Source organism: Centroberyx affinis, unplaced genomic scaffold (assembly GCF_046629955.1).
Source record: "Centroberyx affinis isolate AG114_WGS23_722 - 3 ecotype Tasmania unplaced genomic scaffold, CSIRO-AGI_Caff_v1 ptg003978l_1, whole genome shotgun sequence".
Taxonomy (NCBI): domain Eukaryota; kingdom Metazoa; phylum Chordata; class Actinopteri; order Beryciformes; family Berycidae; genus Centroberyx; species Centroberyx affinis.
The window spans coordinates 60,817-77,732 of NW_027281797.1; the positions used below are offsets into that span (position 1 = coordinate 60,817).

General features: G+C 41.4%; 1 protein-coding gene across 1 annotated transcript; it reads left to right on the forward strand.

Annotated features, from left to right (window-relative positions):
- Positions 1–332: 332 nt before the first annotated feature.
- Positions 333–16,300, forward strand: clcn4 (chloride channel, voltage-sensitive 4). Its single transcript, XM_071541941.1, has 12 exons — positions 333–479; positions 1,900–2,054; positions 3,064–3,163; positions 3,489–3,676; positions 4,694–4,816; positions 5,885–6,091; positions 6,857–6,937; positions 7,563–8,108; positions 9,088–9,274; positions 9,979–10,377; positions 11,100–11,316; positions 12,958–16,300. The coding sequence occupies exons 1-12, from the start codon at positions 464–466 to the stop codon at positions 13,046–13,048; spliced, it is 2,310 nt and encodes a 769-aa protein (XP_071398042.1). The 5' UTR covers positions 333–463; the 3' UTR covers positions 13,049–16,300.
- The last annotated feature ends 616 nt before the right edge of the window (positions 16,301–16,916 follow it).

Sequence of the window (16,916 nt, forward strand, 5' to 3'; positions counted from 1 at the left end):
CAAACTGTTAGCTAGCTAACTAGCCAGCAGGCTCATTTAGCAAAGCAACTAGTATCAGTGTTACCATGCAACTACTAACAACTAACGCTAGCTGATGATTATTCTCTAGAACAACAAATAGCAATATACTAATTATTTTTTATACACTCAATTGTGTGTCGGCCCACCTCTACTCTTTGATTATAGTTTCTGAGGGTTACAAAAGGTGATTCATAATTGAAAAATAGACGATCTTTGGCGCTGGCACAACGTGGGCACGTAGCTAGATGACAGTTTGAACAAGTGCATTGTGGGAAAGAAGAAATCTCTGACGCCGTCTCTTATTTATTTATATGTGCCTATCTGGACACAAGATGCATTTCTGTCTAAATAGGAGCTAAAATGACAGCACAAGTCGAGATTAAATAATTTATTACTTTAAAAGAAATATTTGTCAACCATCATTTTCAGGACTTCCTGGAAAATGGAGGCCGGCGAAGGTAAAAGACTGAATTTGTCGTGCAAAGCTAGCTAGAGGAGATGCTACATAGGAGCTATAACGCTAATGTTACTCTGTCATGACAAGATGCTAGCGTGCCATAACAGGTGTAACTGCTGCTGCCGTTCAGTTATATGGCTACAGCTGCAGTATTAAACGCTATCACCATCTGTTTATTGGTTTATTACTGCATTGTTGTGAATGAAACGTTACACAGCACAGCCGAGTGAACGGCAGACCACTGCACCAAATGAAAACAGGGTGTCTGTAACGTTAGGTCCTGTGCAAATGTCTTATTAGCTAAACTCAAGGCCTTACAAGGTTCATTTAGGTCTTTAATGTAGTTTTTGACATCTTGAACATGTTGTGGTTTCCTTCCTTCCTTCCTTCCTTCCTTCCTTCCTTCCTTCCTTCCTTCCTTCCTTCCTTCCTTCCTTCCTTCCTTCCTGTTTTTCCAGTGATAAATCAGCCCAGGTCTTGTTTTCATTTTCACGTACTGCACAGCAATTCCTGTGTTTTAGACGTCAGATTAAAATTAATACGCTTTATAATGTTTTCTAATAGAGTTTAACTGTATAACCTACTTTGCTCATGTGTGATCCTGTCCTGACAAGTACTTCAAAGGCATCCTATGTTGACCGATTTGATTTACGTCTGCAGAAGATATTAGGATGCAGCAGAGTTAAATTCCCAGAAATAATTTAATTTAGTTTTATGACAACTCTGCTAACCACTGGGAACAATATGCATGTTGTCCATAATGCACCTGTATATAATGTGTTGGGTTCCCAGGGTTTTCCTTAGCTTTGACATGGCAGTATGGGACAGCCGGCTGAGAGAAACCCTGGGTGTCTCCCTGGATGACAGATTTAGATTTTTATTTTAATTAAGTGGATAGTGTTAGTGTCAAATGGGCTAAATACTGTTTCAAAGGCCTTTCAACCTGGATAAAAGAAAATCTGAGACACTGTAGTTGATAATAACACTGGCAAAATATTGGCAAAAAAACAAACAAACACATATTGTTTTCTTTTTGCAGCTGAATTGCACAATTGTGTTACAGGCTGACATAGCCTAACCTTTTCTTCTTGATTTCTTTTTTTTTAAAGGTTTAGGAAATGCTCCCAAAAAATGTGGGCAGGGGACAAAATGATGCATCAGTATTTAGACCCTTCTCATCAAAAATAGCAACAAATTAATGAATTAGTGTAGTGTGGATTTGCAATAGATTTTCAATTAAAGATGCTTGTAATATCAAAAAAGCATTGCCACATTCATTTGGAGACATTGGCATAACTACTATAAAGGAACAAGACCATCGCTCAGAAGCCTGTCAGCCTCTAGCGGCCCAAAATGCAGTGAAGACACAATTAGTTTGACAATGACATACTGATGTTTAATGTGTTGCTCCTGTCCTCCAGGTGTCAGCAGTGCCACGCCCACAGAGGAGATGAACGGAACAGGAAACCTCATGGACTTCCTGGACGAGCCGTTCCCTGACGTCGGCACCTATGAAGACTTCCACACCATCGACTGGCTGAGGGAGAAGTCCAGAGACACAGACCGCCACCGCAAGGTCGGGACAAACTCAAATGCTTTATCACATTTCTGCTTCATGAAGCAGCGCACAATGATGTTTAATTTACTTGTATCTTACGGAAGGTGATGGTGGTGGCTGACTGGAAGTTTCACCAGTTTGAATCACTGGACTGGCCGGTAAAGTGAAAGAGAAACACCAAGGCACTTCATCCCTGCTGCTTCAGTGGCCCCAGAGTAAAAGACCAAGAGTAAAAGGCACATATGTGTAACTGTGAGGATGTGAAGGTGAAATAGAGGATGCTTGCTCAGTTAAAAATTGTGTATTTTCAGATAAACAATAGTAGTGTGAGGATGATTTTTCATTGAAACATAAGGAATCGGACTCCAATTCCAGCCCAAAGTGAACCTCACATTTTGTCCAATGCAAATGTTTTCTTAATCGTCATTCAAACCCCCTAAAAATTCCATCAAGGTCTATTGAGTAGACCTGATCTCAACTTTGTTGGCAAAAATGATGAATTACAATGATTTTGAATGGGTCACTTGGTTCAGAATTCATAAATACAACCAAAATATGAAGTCTGAGTAACATATTATACAAAATGTTGACACAGATATTGGCAAGTATGCATACTTTTTCATACTACATTTTCCTTTTATTTGAATTGTATATCATCATTCCAGAATTTTCTTTTCACTTTTAAGGTACAGATGGTATATTTTAAGATGTCAAACAAAAAAATCTCAAATAACTGCATTTTAAAGTATGATGCAGCACATAAAAATGTGTAGCTCTTGTTTATCTGTGACCTCTGACCCTTGACTTCCTCACTGTTGGTGATGGAAGTCACTCTGGATAAGAACATCAGCCAGATGCCTAAGATGTAAATGTAAACCTGCAAAAAAAAGTGTCAAGGGCTGCACAAACTGTTTCTGCTTGCACAAATGAAAACACCATGGTACCAATAATTCCAGCACACTAGTTTTCTGCTGACTCTACAAATCTGAGAACACCTAATTCAGTTGTCCTGGTTCGTTTCCCCCAGATCACCAGTAAGAGTAAAGAGTCCATCTGGGAGCTGATTAAGAGCCTGCTGGACGCCTGGTCAGGATGGGTGGTGATGCTGCTCATCGGACTCCTCTCAGGTAGGCACACACACACACACACACACACACACACTGACTGATAGTGATACTGAGCACGTTTACATGTACACTAACACATTGATCATAGTCAGACTAAGGCAGTTCCCCCCGATTATTCAAGTGGTCATGCAAACATCAGTGTGCGATTTCCTTAAAGCTGTAAAAAGCAATTTTCTGACCACTAGAGGGCGACAGAAACCTCAACACATTTGTAAATAACACACAGCAAAGCCTCTGCACTACGGAGGCCTAGAAGGACAAATGGAAGCTAACCGTACCTCAGGAGAAGTGTCGGCGGTTACCGGTCTCCCTTTGCCCTCCTCAGGTACGCTGGCCGGAGTGATCGACCTGGCGGTGGACTGGATGACGGACCTGAAGGAGGGCGTGTGTCTGTCGGCCTTCTGGTACAGCCACGAGCAGTGCTGCTGGACCTCCAACGAGACCACGTTCGACGACCGGGACAAGTGTCCGCAGTGGCAGAAGTGGGCGGAGCTCATGACCGGACACGCCGAGGTCAGGCCCGCATCTCACCTAAACTGTTTCAGGACGGCACACTTATCCATTAGGGTCCGACCCATATGAGATGTTTAGGTCCGATACCGATAACTGGGAGAATTTATGATAATTGATATATCGGCCTATATGCTTTTTATTTTTAGCAAGACTGGTTCTCTCATCTGAGTACTGCATTCACTCATTACAATGATAAATGATTTACAATTTCACATTTGGCAGACGCTTTTATCCAAAGCGACTTACACATGAGATTTGCATACAACACAAGCAAGTTTCTAGATAGGAGAGAACAACGAGAGTAAGTGCTATAGAGCTAAGTTCTGGTCCAACAGGACAAAGGTGCTATGAGACAGTGCAACAAGCTAAGTTCTGGGCAACAAGCTAAGTTGATACATCTAAAGGCAAGGCAAGTTTATTTCTATAGTACTATATACATCTACAGTCTATAGTTCTATATACAAAGGCAATTCAAATTGCTTTGCACAAGGTATATGAGACATTAGATAAGAAATACAGGATAAGATTAATAAAAAAGACTAAATAAAGTGTATAAGAAGAGAGAACAAATAAAGAATTAAAATGCATAAAAAGAGAATAAAGATCAAGTTTCATAGGCAGTGCATAAGTGCGTATTTTCTGGAGAACAGATCCAGTAATGATGAAAACAGCATTTCTTTCTGTAAATTTAGGCAGCTGTGGGGCCTAGATTTAGTTCTGTCCCATATCTGTCGCTGCTTGGGTCTTCAGTTATGTTTCAAGTTGAGGTTGTAGTGCTAAAAATGTTTTTAATCATAATAATAATCATTTTTAATCATTACTTCTAAAACATTTTAATTAGACGACAGTAATTTTAGTTTTAGATGATCATTTTAATTTCACATTATCTCTAGCAGCGCTGCTAATAGGAAACACTGCGTAAATCAGTTTAAACAAATGAGAAAATGCCCCAGTAGCTGTCGGGACCCCAAGGAGCTGCTCCTGTCATACATTTCATGATTTATTATTTTTCGGCAGGGAGCTGGAGCGTACGTGTTGAACTACTTCCTGTATGTTCTCTGGGCTCTGTTGTTTTCCTTCCTGGCCGTATCCTTGGTGCGCGTGTTCGCTCCGTACGCCTGCGGCTCGGGGATCCCGGAGGTGAGCGTTTGAACCATTCATTAATATAAAACACTCCACAGGCTCCCATGCAGGTCAGACAGTGTGTATGTTTGCATTATAGTATGGTGAAATAAGGAAAATGATCATTATTCAATAATTTAAAGAATGGCAACACAAAAATCATGAGAAAGTTTGGGAAAAGACTTTTACACACACAATGTCAATATCATTGGCTGTTATTTAAAGTGTCATAACAATAAATTAACAATGAATCTGCAATGTCTAAAAATCATTTTCTGAAGAAGTATTTTTCAGACTTTAAAGTGGAAACTGTACACAAACACATAGACCTATACAGTAGATGTAGGTTGGTCATGCTTTGCGCCATCTTGACTGTTATCTACACTGGGTTTTTTTTGTGTTGTTTGCATGTATTTCATGTCTGGTGGTATACCCACAAATATCAGCAATTGTGCTTTAGGAATGATGAGATTTCAGTGAGTTAAATAAGTTATCTGTGAGTTTTATCGCCCTCTATCTGTGGCTTTTGGCTCAGCTTGTAGTGGGGGCTGCAACTGACACAAATAATAAAGTCAGATTTATTGAATAGAGAGGAATAATCTAGCAAATTAGAGCAGAGATCCAGCAGAAATGTCTAGTGAGGAGGTAATACGTCACCCTGCTAAATACTGGAGTCATAAAACTTCTTGTAAACTTGTAATTTGCTTCTTTGGCTTGAGGACGAAATGTATGAGAGTTTTGAAATTCCAGTGGGTGGGGAGTGTTTGTTCCAACACAGTACGGGGCCAGAAAGTGAGTTTTGATAAATCATCGGTGCTGATCAAGTCAAGTCAAGTCAAGTTTGTTTATTTATATATCACAAGCATGTCTCAGAGGACTTTACAGAGAATGTGTCTAGCTAGATCTAACTAAACACAATCAATGGTGAACAAAATTATACAGGACAAGCATAGCGAAAAACACAAGGTAGGCAAGAGCAGATTTTAGCAAGACATCAACAACTCCAGATATATTAGAATTTTGTGCTATGGGACAGTAAAACTCGTACTCACTGCCCCCTTCTGAACCGACACTGGCACTGTGCAGATCAAGACGATCCTGAGCGGCTTCATCATCCGGGGCTACCTGGGGAAGTGGACCCTGCTGATCAAGACGGTCACCCTGGTCCTGGCCGTGTCGTCGGGCCTCAGCCTGGGGAAGGAGGGGCCTCTGGTCCACGTGGCCTGCTGCTGCGGAAACCTCTTCTGCAGCCTCTTCTCCAAGTACAGCAAGAACGAGGGCAAGCGGCGGGAGGTACGCCGCAAAACAAGCTGTCGCTGTTAGTGGTGTTCAGCTCAGCGGTGAAAAACACACAAGTGATAAAACACCAGAACAAGAAGAAACAGGGTATCTGCTGGCTTTTTAAAAGTCTTAAACATTAGTCAAATGTCTTAAATACAGTTATTAGAGGTTTCACCAAGCAATCACAGGTTTCTTTGTGCTGCATGTCCACTCTCAGATTAATACAGAACAGGGTTACTAGTACAATATACATCCTGTCTGATTTACTTAACAGTTGGACTTCATGTCCCTTTACTATTCATTTCCTATCGTCCTTTTTCTTATCTTACCCATGTACAGTTTAAGGACTTTCATTAGCTGTGTTCAGTCAGTAATGGGCTGCTTTTCCCAGCTTTGTTTCTTTACTTTACTTTCTTTTTTTTAATTGGTCTTAAATTCAATTACAGGCAGCAGTAAAATAAGGCCTTTAAAAGTCTTAAATTTGGCTTTATGCAACCTGTAGAAACCCTGAGAAAAATCGAAAATGTAACACAGAAAAAAACCCTAAAGGGCTTATAAAAGGAGCTATGATCAGAGAGTAGGGATGTGCTGATAACCGTATCGGTAGCTGTCAACCCCAGTGTCATTTTGCATATTATTTATTATTGTGAAGATTTATCTGTCTTCTTCTTGCCAAGCCACTTTTGGCCTACATCAAGAGGAAAGAAAAGACAATTTCTCAGCGGGGGATCAATAAAGTATTACCTTTATCAATACTAATTTCTCTGTGTCCTGCAGGTGTTATCGGCTGCAGCAGCGGCGGGGGTGTCGGTGGCCTTTGGGGCGCCTATTGGAGGAGTTCTGTTCAGTCTGGAAGAGGTAGGAGACCCTGAATACACAACTCCCTTTATTTACTCACACACACGCTTGGAATAATGTAATGAAAAAGCTGCACTCAGCAACTAAATACAAAATGGTTCCTTTTGATCCTTTTCCTCTCTTTCTAGGTTTGTTGCTCCTTCCCTCTGAAGACTCCTTGCCGCTTCTTCATCAAACTATCTTCCTCCTCTTCCTCTCTCTTTAGATGAGCTGTGACTTTCCCTTTGAAAACCCTGTGTAGTGATTCCTGCTTTCCTCTCTCTTCTGCCCCCCCCCTCTCTCTCTTCCTCTCTCTCTCCCTCTCTCTAGTAAGGTTACTACTTTGCTTTGAAGATCTCTTGTTCCTCCATTACCTGTCTTCTCTCGTTCTTCCTCTCCCTCTCTCTCTCTCTCTCTCTCTCTCTCTCTCTCTCTCTCTCTCTAAGTGAGCTGAAGACCCAGGAGACTTCCTCTAACAGCCTTTTCCCCATCTTTTCCTCCTCCCTCCTCCAGGTGAACCGTCATGTCCGCCTTTAGATCCTGCTGCGTTTGTTCTTTTACAACTTTTCTCTTTCTTGCTTTTCTTCTTTCACTAGCTTGATTTTCTCTTCTTCTAACACTCACCCACCCCTCTCCTCTCTTTCAGGTCAGCTACTATTTCCCCCTGAAGACTCTGTGGCGTTCATTCTTCGCCGCCCTGGTGGCCGCCTTCACCCTGCGCTCCATCAACCCGTTCGGCAACAGCCGCCTGGTGCTGTTTTACGTGGAGTACCACACGCCCTGGTACATGGCCGAGCTGGTGCCCTTCATCCTGCTGGGGGTGTTCGGCGGCCTCTGGGGGACCCTCTTCATCCGGGCCAACATCGCCTGGTGCCGGCGGAGGAAGACCACCCAGCTGGGGAAGTACCCGGTCCTGGAGGTCATCGCCGTGACGGGCATCACCGCCGTCCTGGCCTACCCCAACCCCTACACCCGCCGCAGTACCAGCGAGCTCATCTCCGAGCTCTTCAACGACTGCGGCGCGCTGGAGTCCTCCCAGCTCTGCGACTACGTCAACAATCCCAACATGAGCCGGCCGGTGGACGACATCCCGGACCGGCCGGCGGGGCCGGGGGTCTACAACGCCCTGTGGCAGCTCGCCCTCGCCCTCGTCTTCAAGATCGTCATCACCATCTTCACTTTCGGCATGAAGGTCAGTACGGGAGAGGTGTGAGGGGGAGAATTTGAATCGTTTAGAAAGCGATCACATTTTTGCTTTTCCCTTTAGGGCTGCAGAATTAAGCAAAAAACAGTGAAAATTGCAATACTGAATTTAGGGCTGGGTATCGAGATCCAAACTGCCTAATTCACCAGAATCGATAAACGGCTGCACTAACAATACAATACTTCTTTTTGATCATCAAGCATTTTGAACAGCTGGATGCTTCTTCGGTACCTTTTTGATCCTTTCGGTGTGGTAAATACAGTCTGGGGCAATTATTTTGTTTTTGTTCTGTGATGTTGATCTCCAGTTACGTGAATTTTTTTCACTCGTTCCTGTATATTGTTCTCTAAAGCATGGCATTATGGCACATGTGCCTTAGCTGTTTTGAAAAGTAACTGAGACAAAAGTAACTCTTCACAGCAATGTCTCTCTTGAGTAATAAAACAAGGTTAACTCCACTAAAACTGTATGCAGTCTTTTACCCCTGAAAATGTATACAGTAGGAATTGATAAGGGAATTGATAAAGAATCAGATCCATAAGATACAGTACCCAGCCCTAACTGAATTTCAAAAGAAGGCAAGGTAGGTAAATTTGCCATTTCTTGAGGCAAACAACCTGCACTTTGCAATATTGACTTCCAAACTGCAACAGACTGCAGCTTATTGGCCACTTAAATATTTCCTCAAACATATCTTTAGTGTGTCTACTCTTACCATTTGAAGTAACAGTATGCTGTATGTTTTTTTTAATGTTTGCTAGAGCATGAGATGCAAAACAAATTTCTTCCATACAGATAATAAAGCATAATCCTCTGATCAGGGAAGGAAACTAACTCTTTCATCTGGACAAATTGCATGTTTTATTAGAATAGAGCCAGGTCGGTTGTCTGCCACAGCATCTGATAGAGTAGGTAAACTTACTAGGTGTGACCAAAATTCACCGGTGGTAATTTCTTGCTGTCCCAGATCCCGTCCGGCCTGTTCATTCCCAGCATGGCGGTGGGGGCGATCGCTGGGCGGATCGTGGGCATCGCCGTGGAGCAGATGGCGTACCACCACCACGACTGGATCATCTTCAAGAACTGGTGCCGGCCCGGCGCAGACTGCGTCACACCGGGACTCTACGCCATGGTGGGAGCCGCCGCCTGTCTGGGTGAGCGGACGCCATCCATCCATACTGTGTATTGCAGTGTAGCGTCTCTTTACATGGGATCTACAAGGGTGGAGATCTAGTGCACCAGTAGCTAACTGGGAATAGTTTCTCAAGTTCAAGTTTATTGTTTTGTACAAGAAAATACAGCTGAATTTTCAGTGCATTCTCTCCCTCTAATAACAAGCAGTATTTCCCCTAAAATAGTTGTAGCAGTGGTGGTTCTGGGATTTTTGGTTTTGGTTCCCTGTCCATCCCTGTTTTGATCCTATTTTTTGTTCTACTGCAGATTATAACACTAGTTCAAGTTCAAGTTCAAGTTCACTAAAACTAAAGTGCTAAATATGCTTTTTGGAAACAACTCATTTCCTGCAGTTCATCATTTACCATCTCTAAAATATGCATATAAATACAGCCAAATGTTTAAAAAGAAAGGTTATCATTTTGTCAGCCAGGAACTGAAGTTACTTGCTATCCTTTAAAATGGGACATATTTTGTTTTCATTTTGTGCTATCAATCATTTTGTAAGACCTTTTTCCAGTGGTGGCTTTTTCATTTTGGGACAAAACTGTTATTTCTGAATGAGAGGTCCTGCTCTTTCTGCTGGTATGTACTTATGTTACTAGACTAGTTGACTGCACCCATGTTACCAAGACAGATTCCTCTACCTTTGCTGCCCTTGATGATTCTGCTCGTGTCCACCTAGGCGGGGTGACCAGGATGACGGTCTCCCTGGTGGTCATCATGTTCGAGCTAACCGGCGGCTTGGAGTACATCGTCCCCCTGATGGCCGCGGCCGTCACCAGCAAGTGGGTGGCGGACGCCTTCGGGAAGGAGGGCATCTACGAGTCGCACATCCAGCTCAACGGCTACCCCTACCTGGACGTCCGGGACGAGTTCACCCACCGCACCCTGGCCACCGACGTGATGCGGCCCAGGCGGAGCGAGCCACCGCTGGCCGTCCTCACCCAGGACTCGACCACCGTGGAAGACGTGGAGACGCTGATCAAAGATACGGATTATAACGGCTTCCCCGTCGTCGTGTCCCGGGAGTCGGAGAGGCTCATCGGCTTCGTTCAGCGCAGGGATCTGACCTTAGCCATCAGTAAGTTAGTTACGCTCGGTCAGTTCAAATGAGTCTAGTGTATTAAAGGAGACGGGGGATACGTCTTCTGTTTTCCTTTCTGTTTGTCTTTATTGAGACAGTCAGAAAGCTGAGAGAGAGACAGGATTCAGTGGTCAAGTATCTACTACATCTACCCTTTTTTACAGGTCAGTTTAGTTTAATCATATCAGTGATAAACTGCAGAAAATGGAAAGAAAAGAAAAACAAATTTGTGCAGGTGAAACAAAAATAACCCAAGGGCCTTATAAAAGCATTTCACTTCAAAAGAAACAAAAACAAAACGAGCAACCTTGGGATTCAGCTTTCTGTTTCTGTTGTAAAAATTTGTCCTGAGTAAAGTCTGTTTGAAGTTGCATTAAAAGGGTGTTTAAAAGTCTTATATTGGACTTTCTGAAACCTGCAGATACCCTGCTAGTGCTTTCTTTTTCAGTCGCTCTCTCTGACTGTCTCTCTCTCACACACATACGCCACTGTCACTTCACACAATCGATCATACATACACACATGTAACACATATTCCTGAGTGATAGAGAAGTGTCAGGTACAGAAATAAGTCAGTAAAGTTAGAGTCTTTCATGTGGTTATGTGTTGTGAGCATCACCAAGACAAATCCCTGTACGTTCTTATTATACTTTTCTATATTCTTATTCTTATTCCTTCAATTCTCTGACCCCCCTCCCCCCCCCCTCTCCCCTCCACAGAGACCGCCCGTCAGAAGCAGGACGGCGTGGTGAGCAGCTCGGTGGTTTACTTCACGGAGGACGCGCCGCAGCTGCCGGCCAGCAACCCGCAGCCGCTGAAGCTGCGGCGCATCCTGAACCTCAGCCCCTTCACCGTCACCGACCACACGCCCATGGAGACCGTGGTGGACATCTTCCGCAAGCTGGGCCTCCGCCAGTGTCTGGTCACCAGGAGCGGGTAAGAGCTGCCTATATATAATTTGTCTCCTACATACCTGTAGTACTTGGACCCACAGAGAATATTGGCTGCAGAGTCAGCTGTCGGTTGGAACGGCGAGCTCTGTTGCTAGCCTCTTGCTTAAGTTTAAGTTTGTTTATTTATATAGATTTTATCACAGCATGTCTCAAAGGACTAGATCTAACTGATCAACAATCAACCATAGAACAGATATAGGATAAACATGAGGAAGAGCACAAGACACACAAAAACAGATTTTAGCAAGACATAACAGCCTATCTTGCTGCTACCAATGAGTCCAAACAGGGTCAGATTATTCAAAAATGATATCTACAATGCAGTCGATCCAAAATACCACCGGAGAAAAATTTAAAATCTTAAATCAGCTATTCTAATAATTTATTATCAAGAACACACTTTTTTTCTATGTCTGTAACAAAATTTATTAGAAAATCAAAATGTCACTTTTTTTGACCAAATGGACAAAAGTTCCATACAGTGTAATCTGTCAACTAAATATGATTTGAGCCTAAAAAGGACCAATTCCAAATGTAAAAAAAATATATACATATATATTTTTCAAATAATGTCTTATCCTGAATGAACAGAATTTTATTTAGTGAACATTGGCGCGCTCATGTGGTGGAACAACACAATGCACATTCAAAGCATTATGCAGTGTGTAGGTCAATGGTTCTCAACCTGTTTTGGCTTGTGAAACCCCTTAAAACAAAGAGATGCTGGTGGTGAACAGTTCAACCAAAGAATGATTTTCCCTCTTCAGGTTGTTTCATTTGATTAATTATCAGAAGGTTTAAACGATTTAGTATTTTGCAAGAAAAATCTAAATCTAGAGAAAAATCTGAAAAAATACACAGAAGACCTTGTGACCCACGAGGCGGTCCCGAGCCCCAGGTTGAGAACCACTGGTCTAGGCTACCATTCCATACCAGTAGGGCAGTCCATTTCTTAACACATCCCTGACCTCTGACCTCTGACCAAGGTTATTATAGTTTTGCATTTTTCATTAGTTTTTATTTTTATTTCGTTTTGACTTTTTGTTTTCAATTTCAGTTTAGTTTTAATTCGTTTTTAAAGTGGCTTTGCTAGTTTAGTTTTTATTTTTTGAAAATGCTTAGTTTTAGTTTAGTTTTTATTAGTTTCATTAGTTTCAGTGTTAGTTTCAGTCTTTTTTTGTAATATGGGGTATTTGTCAGGGGCGAGATTCAAACAGGTAAAAAGAAAACTGAAAAAAAAAAAGATGGAAGATAGATTTCATATCCACCCAAAATACTAGACTTATGTATGAAATAAATTGACAAAGACGAAAACTAAAGACATTTTCTCTATAATTTTAGTTTATTTTAGTTAGTTTTGTAAACACACAGTACAGTTTCAGTTAGTTATCGTTTTTTTGTAAAGCCTCGTTTTTATTTTTATTTCAGTTAACGAAAATGTTTTTTCACACCTAGTTTTCGTTAACGATAATAACCTTGCCTCTGACCTCCCTCATACCACATCATCTCTCTCTCTCTCTCTCTCTCTCTCTCTCTCTCTCTCTCTCTCTCTCTCTCTCTCTCTCTCTCTCTCTCTCTCTCTCTCTCTCTCTCTCTCTCTCTCCGTCTCTCCGTGTCTCACCAGGCGTCTCCTGGGCATCATCACCAAGAAGGACGTGCTCCGGCACATGGCTCAGATGATGAACCAGGATCCGGAGTCCATCATGTTTAACTAGTCTGCAGAGCGAGCTTTAACCCCCCTGGGCCTTTGAGACTGTGTAAATAGGTGAAGTAGGTGCGACGCTACTGTACTGCAACCTGTGAAAAGCCAACACCCGTCCCAACAGGCAAGCCCCAACCCTACAGCCTCCGACGACAGCACCGCATCCGTGTTCGATGTTTTTTTGTTTTTTTTTAATGTACTTGCACTGGAACATTTTGAATTCAAGGTAGCGAGTGATGAATTCCCTTTTTAGGTCAGCAGTAAAGAAAGCTCAACGGTTCATCGTCGTTTTAACATTTTAAATGATTCAGAGGGATAAAAAGTAGAGAGCATACTGTAAACAAAGGCAGAGCTGGTTGGGGGGGGGGATTGAGGCTGCATGTCCGCCAGTATCTTCTCTTCAGTTTCAGTGTTTAGCAGCGCTGCAGTTTCAAAAAGTAGCAACAGCAACAGCAGTAGCCGTGATCCACGCTTCCCACAATCATCTGTTTAGTGCTGCTGGATGAAGAAAAAAAAGAGCTGTAAAAACCATATAGAGGGGAAACACTGGAGACACGAAATATGCTAAATCCCTTTTCAGCTGTAATTGTAAGCAGTATTTGCAGCTTAGACGGCTTTTTTCTGATGTTTTTTTTTGCCTAGGTACCTTGAATCCAAAGTTCTGGGAAGTGCATACATGGATTTAGGATGGTCTGGAAAAGAATAGAAAACTAATTTGATAATTCCCATCTCTCTTGAAAAGTTCGGATTTTGCGTATTGGATTCTGAGTATTGTCAGGAAAAGTACGGAAAAATATCGACGTTCAGTCCCGATGCCCTGTGGCAACACATTCGCACTTTCATTTCGTACATTATGATATTTGTCGTTATGAAGAATAACAGTGTGAGCGTACGTCTTCTTAAAGATCAAACAACTCTGCTTAAGAAATGAAGATCTGTGAAAAGTAGATTTGTTTAGGAAAATGTGGAGGAACCCCGGAGTCGGGTTTCTCCTCAGGGTTTAGTGATGAAGTCAACGATATCCTTAGCCTGGTTCCAGACTCCTGAACCGCGTCCCGCCCACTCTTCAGATTTGGTCGAGCGATTCAGGGTCTGGTGTTGCTCTATTCAAAGGCGATTTCTGTATCGGAAAAACGATCGGACCAATCAGCGCCTTTGTGGGTGGGACTAAAGTTTGAACCGTTCGTGCAACGGTTTTTCATTGCTGTTTCAGCAGAATAATATTTGTTGAAATCATTCCTCAACCAATATATTATCTTTGGAAATACGATAATATTTTTGGTAAAGTTAGTAAATACGCCCACCATCAGTGTAACTGGAAATAACACGGCCAGATACGTCAGTCACTAGTGATTGGTTCACATATATCAGTCACTAGTGATTGGTTCACATATATCAGTCACTAGTGATTGGTTTGGGTTAAAATCAACCCCCCCACACAGAAAACAGCTAACATGGAGGCGATGTCAGACTAAATAATGTAGTGGAATCGAAATGGCCATTCAGTCTGAATATCAGGCTACGATATCCTCTGAACGATGGGATCAGCTGTGAGATTTAACAAAACAGGGTGCTTGAGGATGGCAGGGTGCTGGAGGATCGCAGGGTGCCACTGTTATGCCTCTTTGGGGGGAAACTGATATTATTGTATAATCTAGTATGTATACCTCTGATTTTATTGACGTGTTGGAGAGTTGGGGACTGCTGCACCTTGTGTTTGGACTAACAGTTGTTATTTTTTATGTGTTGCTGCCATATTTATGTTTATGCTACCTGTATCAATGTTAATTTTAAGCACCAATGGTACTATGGGAATATGTTCCTGTTACTCTGACTAGACACGAACGCTATAGAACTGACAATGCCACACTAACACTGGTACAATCCTCTGTGTGTTACCATCTAAAAAGCTAAATGTTGCTCTAGCAACCTGTATCAATGTTAATTTTAAGTACCAATGGTACTATGGGACATGTTCCTGTTAGTCTGACTAGACACGAACTGACAATGCCATACTAACACTGGTACAATCCTCTGTGTGTTACCATCTAAAAAAGCTAAATGTTGCTCTAGCAACCTGTATCAATGTTATTTTTATTGTAGCGATTAGGGCTGGGTATCGAAAAATCATCGATACTGTAGGGATTTTTGCTGCTTGAATTAATTTAAAAGGTATCGAAAAGCCTCAAGAGGTTGAGTTCTTGAAATGAGAACACAAGTTTTCCTTTTGTTTAAAGGAAATAATGAAATTTGCCTTCTTTTAACTTCAAAACGTGAGGAAAGGAGAATCATTTTAGAAGCAGTAAGGAATTTGACGTATCCGTTAGCCGTGTTGTGTGGAAAACATTTCCAGCACTGCCCAGCCCTAGCACCAGTGGTACTGTATGCTCCTGTTACTTTGACTGCACATCAACTAAACTGAACTTAACTGGCAATGATGTAGTAATACTGGCACTCTACTGTATGTGACACTAAAAGCTAAATGTTGCTCCAACAGGGAGACTTGGAGACAGAAGTCAGGCAGTTGCTGTAGTAAATCTATTCCAGGGAAGAAGCATCTAATGAAGGAAAATAAAGAACTACATTTGTGTCTTTTGTGTTGCCAGTGTGCAGGATTTCCACGCAGGTCTGAAAAATCACATCATGGGAAATCAATGTGATCATTTCCAGCTTTTAAAAGTAGGGAAATTACACACAAAAAAAAAAGTCTGAAAACGCATGGGAAGATATTTTCAGTCCTGCTACACACGAACGCACACTTTCTGTATTTGTGTTCCCACTGTTGTGATCTGTTGTTGTTGTTATGAAGAATCATCTCCTGCTCCAGTGATGTGGTCCAGCTGACATCATAGCTCCCAGCTGCTTGCATCCTACTGCCAACCAAACAAAATCTTCAAATACAGTCTGGAAAAAGTTTGGAATTTTGTAATGGGAAAACGCGTAGGAACCCTAAAACTCACTCCTCCTCCTCGTTGTTGAAGCAAATGATCAACTTTTGTTTTTAAATGCCAAGAGAATGTATTGAAGAAAATAATTGTGTGTGTATATATTGAAGATTTGTTGTGGGCATTTTTTTTGTTTTATATAATTTTGTCTGAAATACACTACTGTTGAGCCCTGGTTATTTTTTATTTTTAATTCTAAATATTTATCAAATACATTACCGGTACAGAAAACTGATACTTGCACTTTTGTTTGGATTTGTTAATTAAGTGATGCAGAAAACACTTAATTTTTGCAATTTACCTTGTTCAGATGTTGAATAAAGACGGTTCGATTGCATCTGTTTTTCTTTTTAATTAAATAAGCGTACATACTGTAGTTCACACTGACAACTTGATGCAATTTGGTGGATGCTTTTATCGAAAACATCTATTACTTAAATAAACACGATTATTAAAAATAGTTCAGTTGGTTTAATAGTTCACGGCTTTAACCAAGTAAATACTTAAAGGTTTTCATATCCACTCCGAACATAATTTGATACCCAGCAGGGAAGTATATTTTTGATTATCATACAATAATCAAAGGAAATGGCAACAATTTCCTAAAAAAATAAAGTTAAAAGAAGCCATGACTTTCATTAATCTATTATCATTTCACAATTTATTCACAACTGCAAGATATGAAGAGCTTTTGAAAAAGTGACACCTACTCTGATTGCAAAAAGTGAAAACAAAGTACTAGAAAGAATTGTGTCTTTGGTTTACAAAATAGCACTTTGACAGACTATCATGTATAGTCTAGAGAACCTGAATGATGAATAATTAAGGTAATAATTTTCTTGTCATTCTTATCTAAAATGGATATATAGAATTTTAGAAATGAACTCTTCACACACCAACATGTCAAACAAAACTACGACTACTACAACTGTTATT